The sequence below is a fragment of the Pyrgilauda ruficollis genome, unplaced genomic scaffold (genome assembly GCF_017590135.1).
Source record: "Pyrgilauda ruficollis isolate IOZ18807 unplaced genomic scaffold, ASM1759013v1 scaffold32, whole genome shotgun sequence".
NCBI lineage: Eukaryota > Metazoa > Chordata > Aves > Passeriformes > Passeridae > Pyrgilauda > Pyrgilauda ruficollis.
This window is the reverse complement of record NW_024524600.1, coordinates 5,893,456-5,914,143: the sequence shown is the minus strand read 5'-3', so window position 1 is coordinate 5,914,143 and position 20,688 is coordinate 5,893,456. Positions and strand designations below refer to the sequence as shown.

Sequence of the window (20,688 nt, the reverse complement as noted above, 5' to 3'; positions counted from 1 at the left end):
AAAGGGCGTCAACCGCACGAGGACGGCGGCGCGGTCGCTCCCCACCCCTGGCCCCGCGCTGGGGACGGAGCACCTGCGGAAACTTTTTTTATAATGACAATAATAAAAAAAATCCCAGGATAGTTCCCCTTCGGGAAGAGCCGCGCCGGGCGCGCCCCGCGGCCGTGGGTGCGGGGTTCGCTGCGCACCCCGCGGGGCTCCGCGTGCGTCAGGCGGAGAGTGGCGTCAGCGGGCGCGGAGCGGCGGGGAGGGGGCAGCGGCAGGGGGGAGAGGCAGGGAGGGAGGGAGCTTCGTCAGGAGGCGATGGCCGTACCGCCGTGACATCACCCCGCGGCTTATATAGTTGGGGAAGGGTCTGGGTCCCCCGTCTGGTGCCTGCAGCCGCCCGTCAGCACGCGTGCGGAGGGCGAGGAGCGGCGCGGCTCTGTCTGTCTCTGTCTCTCTGTCTCTCTCTCTCTCTCTCTCCGTCTCTCCCTAGGATTTATGGACTTTACTTTCTAGAGGGAGGCGCGGCAAGGATGAGAGTCCAGCTGGTGTGCGTGGTGCTGCTGGCCCTGGCCTCCTGCAGCCTCTGCTCAGGTAAGTGCCCGCCGCCGCCTCGGCCGGGCGCGCCCCGCTCCGCCCGGCCCCGAAGCCCCTCTGAGCGCCCGCGCTGAGCCGCTCCCGCAGCCCGAAGAGGCGCCCAAAGCAAGGAAGTGAAGGCGCGTAGCGCCCGCCGGCTGTCCCCATTAGGGGCCCGGGTGCCGCCTCTGATAACGGGCTCTGGCCAGCATCATTGTTTTTTTATATCGCTCCTCTAACTTTCTCTCTTCCTATAATCCATTCCTCCTCGCAGCATCCATACCACGGCAATTAGTGTAGACTAGTCATTGGAAATACAGATCAGTGCAGACCATCTGCTTGGTTGTGCTGTGGTTCATTGAATATCATGTATTTTCAAATTAAGATACAAATGGTAATTTCTGCAACTCATGAATAGCTGCTGTAATCCAAATCAACATGAATATGTATGCTCTTCAGTTGCTTTTTAGAAAGAGAAACATCATTTTATTGTCTGGAGAAAAAGTTGCTAACAACAAATCTGAAATTATGACCAAAAAAACCGCTGAAGCACAGGAAAATTACACAGTAAGAAGGTTGATGTAAATGCATTTGTTCTCCAAGAGCAACTGCTTTAAAAAGCTCAAAAGGAGGACAATATATTAAAATGCACTTCTTGCTTCTTTGAAAAATGACACATCTTAAGCCTCTGTCATTTATGTCTAAAGTTTATGACCAAATAGGTATAGTGATAGTTAAACAGGTGTATGCACGTATATATGCAGCAGAATAGCCTGCAAAATCCAATCTGAACTAACTTGAAAATTGATTTTTAAATCCACTAAATTATGGAGTAATTTTACAGGTAACTTTATTTTTGAACTTTAGTGTTCAGAGGGACTCAGAATTCCTAATTCTCACTTTAGACAGAAGTTTACAGTTTGTATTCCCCTGCAGAAGAAAATGTAAACTATATAATACCTGCATTTTATTACAGTTTAAATATAATTATTCTGTATGTTATAGAGAATGCATGATCTCGGTGACAAAGCTTAGCATTTTTTTCCTCCCCATATATTTCTAAGCTTTTTAAACAAGTTCCTCACTAGTATTTTCAGTGAAGCATTTTCAAATTCAACTTGTTATAGAGCCTTAATGAACGACCAGTAAAGTAAAAATAAATTAAGTGGGAATTAAAATATGTTCATAAAAAATGCCCCAGAGGCAAAATTGTGTGGGGAACTAACAAAATGGTTTATTTGCTTGAAAATTTGAAATTATTTGTAAATGAGAAACGGCACAGAGAAGCTTGTGTGAAGGGGCTCAAATAATCTGTAACTAATATGGACAGTTATACCATAAGAAAAAATAAAATTAAATTTTCTCCTAAAAAAGTTTGCCCTCAGGTTTAAGTATGTACCTGTAGAATGCAAATATATGAGTAGAAGCTATTTTTTTGTTAATGGAGTTGAGAATACATTAAATTGTTTGAATTTCTCTCTGATTTTCACAATAATGTATAACCAGACTTTTTATACACTGCTTTCTGAGAGTCTGTTCTTTTTATGCTTTTGCTCCTCATCCATCTCTTTTGACTCCTGGATTACCTGAACATGCTTCGTTCTCTCCCTCCAAGCCTTACTTTATTCTTCACTCAAGGAATCTTGACTCCTAAATAATGTCCCCTAGATTTATTTTTTTCCACTCCAAATGCTTCTTAATACCTTCCTTCCCATCTTTCATGCCTGCAGCTATCTTCCAGCCTTGATGTGTGGAAGCTACCTTCCATCCTTGATAGGAACAAAACCCAGGTGCTAACCGGGCACAGGTCCTTTTGTTGTTCTCAGCTGGTGTCATCCAGGACCCCACAAATCACGATGCTGTCATTGTGTGTGTGCTCACCTGCTCACAGGAGATGCTGTCATTGATAGAAATTCAGCTGAGGTGATCTTGTGCTGCCAGCAGAATTTTGGCTAATGGTAAAGCTGGCAAAGCTGACTGCCATTCCTGCTGAAAGGGCTGAAAGTCATTACGTTGGAGATCAGTTGCTAGAGACTTGCTGACTGGTCTACAACTAGTCTTATTTAATATGAAAAATTAAACATTGAATAAGACTGATTGTAGATCAGCATTACAGCAAGTCACTTAAATGCAATTGCTTTGATGCTAAAAATTATGAATGAATCTATTGTGTTGGTAATGCAAAGCATCCTACAGAAGCAGGGGATATGTGTGACACATGGAAGTTTTTGATGACCTAAATAATAGGAATAAGAAGGAGTGCAACAACACAAAATGCAGTGGCTTAGGAAATAATAGAAATTCCTGTTAGAAGCTCCTTTTTAACCGAAGAACAACTGTTGGAAATCTGAGGAATAAAAGACATTGTCTGTTTATCTAACCTGGTTTTTGGGGTTTTTCAGCCACAAAAGACAAACAAACCAAAAGACACGTAAGACAGCTGCCCTCTGTAGCTAATGGTAAACATTAAGGTGATTAAGTATTGAGGCTGCTGAACCAAACTGTGCTATGCCGTTCTCTCTTGAGAACACATCAGGGACCGAAGAGGGCTGCTCTGATGAGTTGGGGAATACAAAGCTTTTGCAAGGAAGGAGAATAGGAGACAGTCCAAGAAATCTGAGCATAGCCTTTCAATGAAGCATTTATGGGATTTCCAGGGCAGTGGTTTTTGACCAAAAAGACACAGTGATCTTGCACTTGTTTGCTAATCTTGTAAGGACACAAAACCACTAAGCTGGGTAGAGCAATGACTCCTCTCAATAAATACATGATGGGTAAATATTGCAAATAGAAAGGTTTTATTTATAGTGTAGGAATTTATTTGCAAACCATGGATACATTTGTAATTAGAAATAATTGAAATCAGAAGCAAGTGAGTAAGCAATGATATTTAGAAGCATTTCCTAAAGAAGAAACGAAGTGACAGTAGTTGTGAGATTTATTGAGATTGAACATGACTGATTTTTAAGACCATTGTAATGAGTGCCTTCTGTGCTGATAGAGACCTGTGACACATTAGCACATGTTTGTGGTCCCTTACAGTCTCATGTTCTGTGAAAGGCAGTGGCACAACATGGTGATGATCCCTGAAATGAAGGCATGGGCAGAATCTAGCCACAGATTCAGTGGTAGGGTCTTACATGCCAACAGCATTGATTGTTTTGAAGAAAGTGAGATATTACCTATATGAACATGGAATATATTTTGGTTCAGTATGGTTTGAAATATTAATGCATTGTTTGGGTTTGGACTGTTGGTATTCCAGGAAAGGTAGAAGCTATGTGGAACTGTATTTCACCTGAAGGCTTAACTGATTCCTTACATTTTTTCTCTTCGAGCTGTGATTGCTGCTACCAAGGCACCAGTTCTTCATTGTGATTCTCATCTTCATCTTGTGATGCTGTGTGTAGAAATGTGTCTAAAATTTTCTCTTTCCACAGCAATTTTTACCCTATTTTCCAAATCACAAGTCTTGCAAATCTACTGAACTGTCAAAGGTTGATTAAATCAGTAAAGAAAATCCCTACACTTCCAGTCAGAATGCTTTCTTTTTTGTATATACATTGTCAAGAGCTTGTATTATAAACTGGTCAAACTCAGTTCCCTCATATCGGTAAAAAGGCCCTTAATTTAATTAAGAATAATCAAGAATATTGATTATTAATCAAGTAGTCATAACTTCATTTCACATAAATAATTACTACTTAAATAAATATTTTTTGAAAATAAATGTCAATTTTTTCTTCCAAAGTTGTTACTTTGGAAGGTGACAAATATTTATTATGAAAATAATGAAGAATATTGCACCAGGTTTCTATACTGAAGGAACTGCAGTTTAATGAGTCTTTCTGCTTTGAAACTGAGATAAATGAACAGTTCCATTCAGTTCAACAAGCTTGATCATGCTTTAAAAATGTATTGAGTATTTATTTTAATCTAATGTTGCTGTTAACTCTTGACAGTCTCTCTAGGTCACTAGTATTTGTGTTTGTTGTTTATTTCTAAAAATCACTTAAATATCTAAGTTCTGTATACTGAATTGAAATGTCCATAATTTATGATCAAATAATAGACATATGTTTCTGGTTTATTCCCAGATTCCGAAGAGGAAATGAAAGCATTAGAAGCAGATTTATTGACCAATATGTACACATCAAAGGTAATTATTTTTCTTCCTTTACCTGACAGGGAGGGAGCAAATGAATTCTCATTATGAACCCAAAAGTCTTTGCACAAAGTAATAACCTATGGTCTAGACATAAAAGTTCAGTGTTAGGTTTTACTTCGGTGCAAGATTTTCTCCAGTTCAAAGGAAATGTAAAGGTGTTGATGTGACACACTAAACATGTTCCTCGGCTGTAACACTGGTACTTTCATTAAACTGTCAAAACTGTGTTATGTACAGAGATGTAAATTTATGTGAGGAAATGTGTTTCCAATAAGATTATGCCTGATGAAAGCTAAATTAACCTTGAGTCAAAGCTGTAAGTGCTATTTTTATGCAGAACCCTTCCTATATCCATATAAAATTAAGACAATAATAAAGCAAATCCAGGTAATACATATGCCAATTTTAGTTTAGGATTTTGATCATACTGCCAGTACAGGAACATGACTGTGAAAATACTAAATTTGTAAATGGCATTTCCTTGACAGGTTTCCAGACTGTGAATAATGTTTATGTTATTTAATATGAATATATAAAAATTCAGTGAAAACCTCATATTGACTAAGTGAAGCAGAAAGTGTTGCACGTATGTATTGGACAGGCTGACAGACACTTTCTCAACACAATTATCTTCCATAAATGATCTAAGAAATATATGTGTCTGATGTATCTTCAACCACATATAAGGAACAAACTCTGGAACAAATGCTATGGGTTTAAGGGTGAATATTTTAATTCATTATTCCAATAAAGTTTAAGTGGTACTTAAATGTAATGGAAAATAAAATGAGAAACCAAAAATTTCTTCCCCAAAAAAGAAATTTACATAAGTCAATGACTAGTTGAAGGTTAAAGAGAAAACCTGCCAGGATGACTTTTGCTTATATTGTATTTAAGTATATGTGGCCTTTTCCACAGGATTATTGGATAGACTACAAGAAGTATGAGGCCAGAAAATGCATTTTCTTTAACTGGTCTGTCAGTTATTAAATCTCAATGCTCTTTACTGGCATGATAGTTAAACTTAGATTACAAATAAACCTGTTGGCCACTCACTCTTCTAAGGTACGGAAAGATTTAATAACTTCTCCTTTTCTGAGATGTATTTAAATGTAGGATGCTGACAAAAATAGGTTTTTTGTTGTGTGGCAAAGCATAGCACGCCCTGGAATAAAACCCTGCAGCTATTGGTGTTTCTGCTGCTGACTTTAGTGGATCTGTGAACATAACTTTCATCTTTTCCTCCCTCTCACCAAAGAACACAAGCTCAGGTAACTGCAAATGCACAAATCTATTGCACCAGTTAATAATTTCATGATGTTTGCCATAATACTCTTAGATTTTTTGATGTCATGTAGCTTGTTATTTACCTTCCTTAGGGTATTTACCATAGTCAACTGACACTTGAAGTTGACAGAAGCAGTAGATTCATGTTGAAGACGTTACTTTAATTCTTCATTATACTGCCTTAAATCACCATCTAAAGTTCATTAGTTGAATTTATGTTGTCTCTTTACATCAAAGCAAGACATGGTGAAAACCCTAAAAACTGTGTATCAAGTATTCTGCAAGAATAATATCACTATCCCATTCATTACTGAGATTACTTTTTTTTTCTGTTGTCCACTGCCAGATTTTAGCACTCATTACAAAAAATTATGGTTCTGTTGTGATAGACAAATTTGAAGATGGTATGTGCAATACCTGTCTTGTGTTGTGCCTGAGATCTGGTTCCATTTGAGGGCAATTACTGCTAAGTTGCACAGACTGTATTTGACACTTACTTGGCAATCAGCAAAGGAAATCGTAACAATTAAGATGGGAAAAAATTACTGTTTATGAAAGCTGAGATCTAAAAGTGCAGCAAAATGGATTATCACTTGTGGGTTTAGTATTTGATAGAACAAAAATCTACCCAAGTAGGCACTTGTGGACTACAGTATCAAGAGTACACCCAGAGCTTAAGCACATCTTTTGCAATATTCAGTAGTCTATCCAATATTATGGAAAGAATTGCCTTATGCCTTTAACTTCACAGACTGCTGTCCAGTGCCTGCTGCCCCTTTTCAAGTTGCTCTTAAAGTTGTCTATCTTCTGAATCACTCTCCATCCTTAAAGAAGTAGTTCATGCTTATTGCAATCTGTCTTCAACACTTAATGCAGTTTGTCACCCTTCCCTGCTGTTACATCTGAACCAAGATACAAGGATCAAACAAGTCCTTAAAATGCTCTGTCTTTTTCCTAAGATAAAATCCAAAAAGCCGTTTGGAAGATCAGGTAAAACAACAAAACCTGACTCGTTAAAATATGTGGACAGTTATCTCCTGTCTCTCTTTTTTTTTTTAAATAAAAAACTCCATTCATATCAAAGACATAACTGTTTCCACTTTCCTAAATGCTTGCCTGAAACCACTAGTTGCATGAAGAATCTTTTTTGAACTCAAAAAGATTGACACTATGTTATTTAGAGAGTTAAAAAAAAAGTAAAATGAAAGTATTCCTTGGAGAATATATCAGCCCTAGAATATCCTCCACCTTTGGGATCCCACCCAACATTAATTTTCTGAAGTCATGGACCCACTGAGTTTTCATTGTTGTAGGATACCTATTTATGACTGCATTTTCCCAGAGAGTTTAACCTCCTTGTCTGAGGAGCTGCCTAGAAGTAGGAGGAACCTACAGCTATCTAGGAGCTAGTGACTTCCTGACTCAGTCATCACATAAAATTTAATTAGGTTTACAGGCATTAATATGCACCATGGAAGCACTTCTTCTTTAACAGAATTCAGTGCTATATCTGATTAAATATATTATTTCTATGGTTACAATCTGAAAAAAATTCAACTGCTATTATGGAACAGAACCATAGACATCCTACACTAACTTGGGATTTTTACTTTGTAATGAATTTGCTTTTTATCTGCTTTTACTAGATGAAAACAAGAATGTAAAAAGAAATCATTTTGCCTAATGGAAAATAGCATTTGGGATGTATGGAAGGATTGTAACAAAAGCAGTATCTTAGGCAAATTATGAGGAGTATCATTCAACCAGATATGGAAATAAAATATTGTATAAATTATAGCTTGGTAATCTCTTTTGTCTTGCATAGGACAAGCCTGTTACCTAAGAAGGACAGGCTTCGTTTCTTAGATGATATTAAATTCTCTTTCAAGATCCATGAAGTGGGAGAAATTATATATCTGATTCTTATTTACAAGCATGTTCAACAGTGGAAATACATACATCATATTCCCTTCAGCATTCATATACATTTTAAATTCTAGTTCATACTTCAATCTCCTTTCTTTCTTCAGATTATTCCCAGATATTTTTCAAGTTACTCTTAAAAAAATTAGTTCTACTTAGCAGATAAGGGTTCCTTGTTTTATTGTGTAGGTGTTTTCCAAAACATATGTTGAGCTTGATATTACTTAGACCTGTGTGGAAAATATATATAAATGTCTAAAATATAAAATTTATCCCATATTATAAATTAACCTGAAAATCTGGATTATCATCATCATAAACTGTTTTGTATATACACCTTTCAGATAGAGATTTTCCATAATCCAAAAAAGCAAAGCAGTTTGATTTTAATGCTTGATGTAATAGTGGAGCAGAAAAATAACATGTCTGCTTTGTTTAGTGACTGGACATGACCTGGAAAACTCCACATTCAATTAAAATAACCCAAAATTCATTCTGGCTGAATTGTTAATGGTAGCAGTAAGTCAGAAGCAGGTGTATCCAAGTAAAAATACTTTGAGGTGATATATTTGTTGCATTAATAGGAATGAGACTCCCTTAACAAATGAAATATTAGTTAGAAGCTTGCAGACAGAACTGCAAATTTGTTTTCTGCTCACCTCATAAGTAGGAGCTAAGACGACTTGCACATAAGGAAATCTGCTATTTAAGTATTTTACTAATACACAGAGGAAAGTTCCTTTATACATAGATGTGAATCAGAGTGACATAAAGTAGTAACATTAGATCAAAAAGATTCTATGAATAATGCAAAAGGCATGAAAAATTACCCTATCCTTTACTCTTCTGTTTCCATCCACTAGAATATTTTTGGTTCTCAACTCAGAAATCTCACTTGCTCATGTAGCACTGCCTCTAGATTCTGTGCTCCATTGCAATTTAGCTGTTGAAGTGCTAGCTCACATTTCTTTTGAATACCCAGGGGAGAACAGTGAACTAGAGAAGCCTCCTCATTTGTCATGGAAAGCTCCATATTTTTATATTTCAAAAATATATTAAAACAGACCAAAGAACATTTTGAAATTGCCTTGGGCATTTGGTCTTTTCCCTAGTTTAACTTCTGTTAATAAAATCAGATATTCTGCAAAAAGAATAATTTTATCTTGAAACTGTCACATCTTTTTAAATAATTTGATAGACTTACTAGGGTACTTCAATGTGAAAACAGATGAGCTCAAAGTAAAGAGTGCAGAACCAGTTACAGGCTTCCAAATAAGATTTCAGATTTGTTTTCTTAGCCTCAAAACAAAATAATATTTTTTAATGTTGTCAGGAATCTGAGAATGTACAGCAGTTTTATTAAAAGGCTAAATCATTCTCATTTTCAAGGGCACACATGTATCAGATGTATGTTGGAGTAATGATCATGGCCAAAAAACCCCCTTTTTGTAACTAATGCTAAGAGTGATGCCAACTTTTCATGTTTCTTCCTCATTTCTCTGAATTTTCTTTCTTTTCCCTCAAAAAATAGTCAAGTGTGATGAATATACATAAATCTTACACACAAGGCCCCTTTGTTAGGAAGGTGCTCTAAAGAAACAGGTTATGTGATTACCTGGTGTTCAGCCAAACAAACACTACATCCACCCTCAATTAGTGCTGCCAAGTATGTGTGAAAGGCAGTGTCTGTGTTAGTGTCATACCTGTATTTAACTTTGTGCATACAGGAAAAGAAGCAACTACATTTCAGTTCATAGGTAAGGTCTAATGCTGGTGTGCACAGCAAGGAAATCCTTGCCAGGAATAAATAGGAATTTGCTATTTGGCTTTTGATTGGAGATTGCTATGTCACCAGTTCTAGTTGAAGGAGACTAAATTCTATACTCAGCACTGAAAGGAATACATTGAGGAAGAAATAATTAGTAGTGGGAGAATGAAGAAAGTGGCAAAATCATGAAAAGCAGTAAATGAGATAGGAATTAAGCTTTAAACATACTTTTTTGCTATTGGTAATCAAAATGGAAGAAGACTACTGCTGCGACTGCTTGGAAAAAACAACACCAGTAGAAAATGAAAAATCATTCTTATCAGCATTTCTTTAAAATGGTTTAAGAGCTCATACATAATGCAAGATACTGGAACAAAACAAAATTTGAGACAAACCATGGTGAAATTTCCTTTTTTCTATCTGTCTGTAACAGGTTCATTATGGGCCACCTAAATACAGTTGGTCTCAGTTTTACAGTCCAGTTACCAAGTCAGGAATACTTTGTTTTCACGGATATGTTTTATCTTTGCTCCATCTTCCTAAGCCTACAGACCTTCAATAAACATCTCCCAGGCTCTTCACTTTCCAGCATCCAAAACTCCTGGGGCTTGCAGATTCTGTAACTTCAGACCTAGGCTCATCAGACAGCTTGTCCTGAAACAGGGACTCCATTCCTTTTCTCAGGGAATTTTGAGATGACTGGTATTTGCGCTGAACTAGAGAGGAGTGTCTAGTTAACCACAGGCATCCAGCCTGGATTCCTGAGCTGGGAATTTATCCAGTGGGTTTGATTCATTATCCTTATTTACACCTGTGAATTTATATTATATTAATTTCCATCTGTGTTTTTGTTTGCACCTGTGCAGAATGACTATGAAATGCTGCCATTCTGGTTTGGTAGCAGTTTAGCTTTTTCATCATTTATATCTACCTGGGGGGCAAGGCTGCAAGGAAGCAGACTTGGCGTGTGTAATAAATGAGTTGTCCTAAGTTCTGCACTCTAATTATTGTCTAAAAGTTGACCAGATGAAAAGCACTTCAGAAACATAAACTTGTTTCTAACAAAATGTTTGAATGTAGCACATGAATACAAAAACCCCAAAATACGTTAAATCATGAGTGTTTTTATTTTCAGATTAACAGAGCAAAACTTCCTTACTGGAAAATGACCCTGCTAAATGTCTGCAATCTTGTCAACAACATAAACAACCAAATGGGGGAAACAGTAGAGGTAGATGAGGAGGATCTGGTTCCAGGAAGACAATTCCCTGCTGCTCTGGATGGCTTCAGCTTGGAAGCAATGCTGACAGTATATCAACTCCAAAAAGTTTGCCACAGCAGAGCCTTTCAGCACTGGGAGGTAACACAAACTGTCACAAATGCGTGTTTCTAATGCTGTTAAACTCTCTGTTAGGCTGTTGTAGTGATGTTATAAAAATCCATATCCATGTCACCTTCATCACATTGTCTGAGCTTTCCTTCCCTTTTTTATATTCTTTAATACCTCTAATGTGCCTCTTTCAGTGAATTAGTGCAGTTTCTGATGACCTGAATGTATGTTTCTTACAAAAACGCATCTTTAGCCATTCCAGGTAACCAAACAAACATATGAAAGTCATCACTATGCCAGAAAACATAATTAATATCTGCTTAACAGACATTAAGTTATTATGGATCTATTGAAGCATAAATAAAGGTACCTAAGGTTTCTGTTTGAAGACCCTAAGGCAAACTGGATTCAAAATGCAGGGATATATGTCCATGTATACATACCATTTTACTAGGTACCCTGCTTTTCTTATCATTGCTAGGAAACTGGCAACAAGGTAACTCCTGCTTTTTGTTTCCCTACACCTAAAGAGAGCTCTGGAAGCTGACATTGTGATTGTATGAAGATTGCTGCTCTTAAACAGTAATTGTTCATAGTCCATTTGTGATATTTAGTTTAGTACAACGATTACAGTGATTACACAGAAGCACACTAGGCACAATACGCTTGCATTGTTAGATATTACACTAAAAGCTGCTTTGTGTAGTGAAAAAAGATAACTCAGTGTCACTACCCACTTTTCAGTAAAGCAAATTTCTTCATCCATCTCAGCTTCATGTACAGTCTAGCTGAATCCAGATCTTTTTTGGTTGGTTGGTTTTTGTTTGTTTGTTTGGGTTTTTGTTTGTTTTGGTTTGCTTTGTTGAGTCATAACTCTTTATAATCCCAATCCTCATATTAGCTGGGCTGGTCCATGCAAAGGACTGCAACGTCTTTGAGAACAAGAGTTTTCTGAAGACTCTCTTCATCAGTGCATTTATTGCTGGAAAGGAGCTACCCTAGAACCAAATATGTTATAACACATATGTCTTAATCACAGTTCCCTGCTTTTCAGGAAGTTGTAGATTAAAATATTTCCCAAAAGATGAAACCAGCGAGCAGTGCATGCAGGTGTTTAACCTGAACATGTGATAACAGAGTGATAGTCATTAGAAAACTATCAGTCTATTTGAGTTTAGGTCTATGGAGGATATACCAGCTTTCCTCTCTAGTCAAAACCAATTATCTAATTTGTTGAAGTCGAATTTAAATATCACTTCTGTAGGGCTCAGCGCATCTCTAGCCTGATTTTAGTTTTGTGTCTTGAGTTTTACATATATTTTTTTAATTAATGCTGCAGCTAATATAGTAACAATTTCTATTGGTGGAAATAAAATATTATAATACTTTATTAAAATGTTGAGGATATTATAATCTTCATTACCAAAAGAAGTAGATAACAGTGTGTCTCTTCTTGCATCCTACAGTTACTTCAGCAAGATGCTTTTGATCTAGAAAACTCAAGCCAAGAAAAAGAAATCATGAAGAGAAAAAATCCTTATATTCTGAAACGGCAGCTACATGTGAACAAAGCTAGAAGACCATACATACTCAAGAGAAGTTCATATTACTGATGCAGCAGCAGAAGAAAACAATGTATATTTAGTTCATAGGTAACTGTGCATTATGGTTATCTTATCTAAATCTAAAATCATACTTGTGTGAAAATATACTCTGGAAAATCAAGATGATAACATAGCTGTGTCTTTTTTGCAATTGCTGTTTCTTGATTGTGAATTTTTCCTACTTGAGATTAATTGGACTAATACATTTGCGAATAAAACTAGTTTTTAAGCATGATGTATTGTACAAAACTGAGATTTCAACATGCTTTCAAACAATCTTGTAGTCCTTTCCAGTTTTATAAAGCACACCAACATAACACCAAGTAAATTGATGTTGTCCATAAATCCTACTGAGAATCTTACAGCTTCTTAATGCAACACCTCAAACATGTAAAGGTTTCCAAACTTCTTGAATAATATAGTAGTAAGAAGTGCCACAGTATTTTATGTTTTGACTGGTTTAATTTATTAGGAATACATCTAAGGAAGAAAAGGATTAACTATTAAGTGGCAATTTCAAAATGAATATTTTAAATAGCTTGCTTGTAGGTGAATTTTGAATTTTTGACTTCTAATCTATGAATGCTCAGGAAAAACAAAAAAACAACAAAAAGTTGATTCATGTCCCAGTGCTGTCACTGTTAAAAGTCAAAATAGTAATCTGGTTATACAAGAAACTTGGTGAAGTGTTTGAAAGATTAATTGAAATTAGAATATCTTAAAATTACTATTAAAAGGTATTTCCTTTCCCTCCTTCCAAAAATTTGTAGAAAACAGGAAGTTTCAGAGTTGAAAACAGTCTTGAAAGCTAACAGATAGGGAGGGTCACAGCATGAGAAAAATTTTTTTCAGGCCATGAGGATTCAACTGTTGCCTGAAAGTTACATGTTTTCCAGTTCTGTGTTTGTGATTTGGGATCTCAATGATTCTGGGTTCCAGTTTGGAGGAAAAGTCTGAATGGATTGGGGCACACAACAGCCATCAAAACTGAGGGGTTGTCCAAGACCTGAGAAGCCTGGATGCTCAGACCAGAAGGCAAAAGTGGGACAGACCTTGTTTTTGAAAACTTACCTGTTTCCTGTTTGAGGTATTTCCTCAAAGCAATTCTCCTCCAAGAAATAGCCACACCATCACCCCCTACCAAAAAAAAAAAACAAAAACAAAAAAACAACGACCAAACAAAGAAACAATCCCCCAGCTTCCATACGCACAAACACCCCCAAACAATCAAGAACCCAACAGAAAATCCAAACACTTAGAAAATTTTCAAATCCTCTCACAAGTTTGTTACACTTTGTTTCATGGGGAGGGATGGAGTTTTTTTTAAGTAAAATGTATTTTTAACTGTATTAAAGCTAATTATATTTCCTTTTCTTACTGCAAATATTATTAATCAGTTTATTCATTCAATAACCCTTAAATGCATGCACTGACAAGAAATAACTGAGCATACACTAATTATTGCAATAATCATTATGACTCAAATACAGCAAAGCAATTAAGTACGTTCAGTCTCAATGTTTTAAATGCTTAATATGCTTAAGGGCTTTGCTTAAATAAGTAAACTCACACTCCTTGCTTTTTTTGCAAAACACATTGAATTAGACTGGAGACCCAGCATGCTCTCAAGTGGTTAAGAAACACCTTCTTTCCAACAAGCCTGTAAGATCCTGAGTTCTGTTGTGGATATTTGCATTCTAAAATATCTTTTGCTCTGAAATAACAAAGCAGAACAGTTTGTTCCAAAATTCTCTGCTTGCAGTACCTGAGGAAAAATAAACTTCAGATCACTCTTTCGTGAGAAAACCAGAAGAAAAAGACAAAAAAAAAAAAAAAGGTGTCATTATATTTTTCTCTAATGTTAAGTTTAACAGTATAAAGGCTAAAAAAATGTAGGGTAAGGTAATGTGGTTGTCATCTGATAGAGAACGTAATTTTTCAGAAACAAACACCCTTCCGTGTCTCATTTTGGAGGTAATTTAGACAGTCACGGTAATGGCATATGACCTCAAATGATGATACTCACTGTTCCATCCTCATCTAGTGTTCCGCACTACCTTGTGACCGTGTACTTGTTCTTTGCAGTGCAGAGCTAACAGATTAGTCAGACTGGCTGGAAATGGCATTAAATAACCCATTTCCTTTCAGCAGACTGTGAATCCACACACAGCCAGCTACTGTGTGTCACTGGTGGAGGCAGCTTAAAGTATGGCTGGAAAGTACAGCTTGTCGGTTGCTCCTAGACTCTGATGGAGGTGTCAGAGGAATGTCATTCAGTGTGATAGTCTGAACTAGATGAGGAAACAAAAACTGTAATGGTAATATGGTCAGTTAAGCTAAAAAAAACCAGTGCTGGTTTTTCAGTTTATTGGTCATTCACGAAAAGCAAGCATAGCAGTATTAAAATACTGGAAAACACAAACCATAGAATTAAGCCAGGTGCTCAGAGCTGTTAAAGGAAATATTGAAGTCTGGGAGACCTCCTCACTTGAAATCTCTTCTCTCTTCTAGCTGTTGCTACTTTCTGATAGCCTCACTGCTGTAGAATTGCAGCCTTTCTTTAGCCTTCATTTTTGGATGACGTCATAAAAACTATAGGCTTAGGCGTATTTGTCTCTATTTTGCACATTCTTCCAGTGAGATCCTCAGGGTACCTGCCTCACGCGTAACTGTGCATTGCCTGCAATATCCATGCTGCTGTATTTGCAGCAGGAATGAGTGCTGGATGAAGTTCAGGTCAGAGAAGGCTATCACAAAGTGTGAATTTACTAATTCAGAAACTTAGACAGTTCCCTTCCCTTCCCTTCCCTTCCCTTCCCTTCCCTTCCCTTCCCTTCCCTTCCCTTCCCTTCCCTTCCCTTTCCATTTAAAAATACTATTTTGAAGACCATTAATTTAGAGAGTGCTACCTTTTCTTAAAGAACACTTTCTGATAAGGGCAATTTTGTTTAATAAAAGCAATTATTGAGAGATGTTCTCTCTGTTTACATGTCTTCAGAGGAGCACATTTTTCTTATAAATTCCATTACTGACTTTTTGATTAAGTTTATAGATGAATAATTATATCAATTATTCAAAAAATTCATACTTAACTATCTGTTAGACTCCTAAAATATTTGCTATAGTCATGCACTTATTACAGACACCTGTCAGTACTTTCTAATGAAGAGTTAAATGGAACTAAAATTTACTTTGATTTTATATATTTTTAAGTTATCATCCATAGTATTTCAAATCCCCTATACAGGAAAAGTAAAACACAGAGAAATGAATAATTTTATCATCTCTGAAGCATATATTTGTTATTTTTTTCTTTAAAAGAAATGTAATATGATAGTTGTTGTTATCAAGGTTAAAGGCAGCGCTGATAAAATTAGCCTTCAGTTCTTAAGTCTTGCTTATGGTATAAGTTTGGATCTTTTCTGTATTTTCTATTAGAAATTAAAATTTTGTTTTATGTTTTAGGTAAGAGTTTAATGGATGTGCTGTAAACAAAGTGGATGAAATGTTGAGTTTTCAGATTGAGAGAGATTTAATTTTGAAATGTATTATATTGGCTATGTCTCATACCCGACTCCTAGTGAACACAAAACATCGACAAAATTGGTCTTGAACTTTATTCTTTTCCCCCAAGATGTGTTATCAATTCGCATGGTGGCGTTTCAAACTGAAGATACAAATTACCACTACAATGATTTCATGTTGGAGGGCAGAAAGAAGAGCAGGTTTTTCTTAAATTTCCTAAGGTTCCAAACTGATTATTGATGCCCTCCACATTCAAAATCCTGGAGTGACTGAAAGCAGTGAGAAAACAAGAGTTTCAGATAATCTGCAAAATAAACTGTGCTGACTTCTGAATAACAAAAGAGTCAGCACCTGGATCTCACTCTCCAGGAAGCAAAAAAAAAAAGTGGAAGAGAGGGGCTGACCTCTGCAAGGAACCTGGAGAATGAGATTTTAATTGCTGCCAAATGCAAGCATTCAGAATTCACGAGTGAGGCTGCAAAACCCTGAAAAGAGATAGAGAGACAGAGAGATAGAGAGATAGAGAGATAGATAGATAGATAGATAGATAGACAGATAGATAGGTAGAGTAAATATCCCTGGCACCTAAATGAAGTAATAAATATATGTCAAATTATTTTTGTTTATTTCTGTTTACCAGACTGCCAGAGAGCATTAGAATCATATATCTAAGCTTTGTCAACAAGGAGAGCTTAAACATATTTGCTTGTTAATATTAATTTCTACTGAAACTTGACATTCTCATCCAGCCTCTTGAATCCAGCAGGTGTCATATTACAACACACACAAAAGCAAAATATTCATGACCAGATTTCAAAATCATCGAAATCCAGGATACTTGGATGGGTCTGCCAGACCAGTCAATCAGACAGTGCAATAAAAGAGCTTTGTGGTACCTCATTAGCAGGCAAGCTTTGTCTGACTGAATGATTCCTCTGAGGTAGCAATATGGGGAAATGACATGGGAGCCACCCAGTAATTTTTGGAGGGTGTCAGCTATTAAAAAACAAAGCCTTCAGGAACTCCTGGTTGCCCAATGAAGACTTGCTTTTTCCAAGCAGACGAGAGTGTACAGCTCATATCTCAGGAATTGCATCACATTCCATTGTACAGAAGGAAAAGAGGGACTATATAAAACTGGACTTGAATTACCAAGGAATAGCATTTTTCTGATTGAGCTCCCAATGGGTTAAGTACCAGTCTGTTTTGTCACAGAAATTACAGTGCACTGTTAGTCTGGAACCATTTTCTATTTTTCTCTTGCAAATCAGTTGTAGGAAGTTTTGCAGGATATATTTCCCTTATGGATACATAAAGGGCTACTCAGGTGGTCTACACATTACTTTTAAATGAGTGGCAGCAACATGAAGACCTCGTCCAGGTGCAGCATCCCAGCTGCTTAATAAAGTGTTAACATTATAAGAGTGGGTTTGTACACCAGTGAATCTAATAGACTGGAAACATCCTAAATGACAATTTTGACATCATTATTGCAGCTTTTTTTGGATTAATGATTTAAAAATCCAAGCTACTTAACAAGTTTTTGTAATGCAGTATTCTAGAATTTAAGGTTTTTTTATTCCTTGTAGGCATTTGACTCAAGGTCTAAAAAAAATGTAGGAAAGAAGAAAAAGAAAGAAAGAAAGAAAAAGAAAGAAAGAGAGAAAGACAGGAAGGAAAGAAGGAAACTAGTATGTGCTATATTGGGCATTATTTCCTTGAAGTTTTTGCAAAGCAATATGACCTGGAAATCATTTTATCTGGAATGAATGGCATGGTTCCTCCAATTTTCTTTTTCTAATCTATTGTTTAGATGTATTTAAAAACAACTGTTCCTCATATCTAATATTTTAAAAACTTTTGTTGGGATGCAAAAAGACAAATTTTTGAATGAATAAATTCTATGCTTAAAACACAATCATTCTTGCCCCCCCCCAAAAAAAAAGAAATCCTACTTTATAACAGATATAGAGATCTTAGAAATAGTTTATTCAACAGCTCTTTCATGAATGAAATCTCTTGATTATTTTTGTGTACTACCAAATCCTTAAGGTAGTTGTATAATGAGATACTGTAAAAGTTGTTGTGTTTTGATATCTTATTTAATGATCTTTTCAATAAAGAGCTGTTTGGAAAAGACAACTTGCCTTTTGTTCTGCTTAAAAGAAGGGATCAAAAAAATATGTGTATATACCCACAAATGAAGGGTTTATTCAAATTATTCTGAATTTTGTAGCATGTAAAGTATAACATTTCAAGGAATATGCAACTGCAAAATACTATAGTACTATGTTATTATAGTATTCTCCATCTGATTGCTGCAGAAATAGACAACAATAACACAAATTTCTAAATTATTGTCTTTAATATGCAAAGACACTGAAGTGCTGAAACTGAAGGTGAAATCCTTGGGAAATACTTCTGTTCTCAAAAGTTCATTTGCTGATGGCAGATTTTTCAATTTTTTTTTTTTTTTTTTTTTTTTTTTTTTGGATAGTGAAGTTGAAAGTTACTATTAGAACGAGGGAGTTGTGAAAGTTAAAATTCAGGGTTTTTTTATAAATATCCCATGCCCCTCTTTTTCACCTCTGTGGTTTGAGGCTCCTGCGTTACAGTGTTGAACTGAAAGGTGCTGAAAGGGAACAGACAAATGGGAAGCAAAATGCGGAGAGGTAAGGGACTTAATGAAAAAAGGTGCCAAGATGTCAACTGGATATTCCTTCTGTCTGGCTCCAGCCAAAGAGTGTCAGAGCTGGCTGAGGCATGGGTTTTATGTACATGTAGGGAGGAAAAAAGGGAGGGAAAAGTCAGGGAAAAGAGGAAAGGGAATATAATACGGAGTTGTGTTTTGGTTTTGTAGTGTTGGTTAAGAACTAAAGTGTAGGTGGGTTAGTATAAACTAGAAGATGCAGGATATTCTGAAAAAAAGTAGTGAGGTCCCATCAGTGTATGGGCAATAATCTGGCTGGCATTCCCAGCACTTCCCTTGAATTGAGAAAAACAGATTTGAGCTGAGATGTTTCAAGTTGAAAGTTTTAAAGCAGCAGCTGGAGCAACTAAAGAAAGCTGATCTGGAAAAGGAGGGAGTGTATCGCAAGGGTCAAGAAATACACAAATCAGAGTCAGTTGGATCATTAAGTAAGTCTGGACTGTCAGTACAAGACAGAAATACAGATTGCTGTTCATAGCTTGGGATAATCAACACCATTCTGTGCAGGTTTGCGAAGCCTTGTTTGAATCCATGTCTCAAGCAAAGTAACACTATTTTGTCACACTGGTCTCAGAATTTGAAGATATCCCAGTGTGCATACAAGAGGACCACCTTTTTAGAGGAGATGAAAAAAGAACAGAGGAAAGCTTAGAGCCAAAGTGAAGGCCTTATAATAAAGCAGGAGCTCATTTCAGTCTTGAAAGGTAATAAGAAACCTACATTTGTAGGTAGCTTTTTTTCAGATTGTTTTGTCAGATAAAAGTTCAGAGATAAACCCCAGAAATTTATATTCTCAGAAAGAAAGTAATCTGAAACTGGTCTTTAAAAAAATTAGATTTCCTTCATGTATCTAACATAGTTGTGGCAAATCAAACATTCTACTTCAATGCATGGTACACTGACTTGGACCTGAAATCCAGGTTTCTGTGAAATGGTTGGATGTAGATTATAAATAAGATCTCTTCTGAACATTCAACAAGGCAGAAGGCATAAGAAGTAATGCTGTGCTAAAAGATTTTTGATGCCTTATTAGCAGCTTTCAGTAGTGTGAAGAAACATAATGTACTATTTGCAACACTTTCCAAGGCATATCTTGATGAGGAAGAAACTGACGTGTACTGTGATAATTCTTTATTTAGATAGAGAGTGTTAAAATATCTGTAGCATGGTGCTTAAAAACCTGGTTTCTGTTCACTTAAACACTTCAGTGCTTTTCTGCTAGGAGTGCATCTGCCTCTTTGGCAACAGGTGTGAATAAGAAAGGATTGCTCAAATCCATTATTATAGATAGTCCTTGAAATTGATAACATATAATGCTAAATGTTATTTAAACAGTCTAGCTTTGTACAACCAGTTGAAACAGCTTGAGTAAACAGGGAAAAAGTCAAATAAATGGACAGTATTCTGCTTATATATAGGTACACATACACACAGGAATAAATTCCTTACTGTGAAGATGGGGAGGCAGTGGAACAGACGTCCAGAGAAGCTGTGTGTGCCCCATCCTTGCAAGGGTTCAAGGCCAGGCTGGATGGGGCTCTGAGCATTGAGGTCTAGTGGAAGGTGTCCCTGTCCATGGCAAGGGCAGTTGCAACTAGATGCTCTCTAAGGGCCCTTCCAACAGAAGCCATTCTATGATATTCATTCATTTGATACACACAAGCACACATTTGTATGTGGAGACACTGTCTCTTGCTTTATGTCTCTCAGGATGCATCTCATCAAAAGAAGAACTTTTCAGGGATGTTACTTGATTTTCATGGCCAGAAAAATAAATGTTTATGCTTGTTTTGAGTAAAAAAATAACTAAAA

General features: G+C 36.6%; 1 protein-coding gene across 1 annotated transcript; it reads left to right on the top strand.

Annotated features, from left to right (window-relative positions):
• The first annotated feature begins 280 nt into the window (after nucleotides 1-280).
• NTS (neurotensin) lies at nucleotides 281-12,876 on the top strand. Its single transcript, XM_041474333.1, has 4 exons — nucleotides 281-579; nucleotides 4,659-4,720; nucleotides 10,843-11,067; nucleotides 12,504-12,876. The coding sequence occupies exons 1-4, from the start codon at nucleotides 519-521 to the stop codon at nucleotides 12,648-12,650; spliced, it is 495 nt and encodes a 164-aa protein (XP_041330267.1). The 5' UTR covers nucleotides 281-518; the 3' UTR covers nucleotides 12,651-12,876.
• The last annotated feature ends 7,812 nt before the right edge of the window (nucleotides 12,877-20,688 follow it).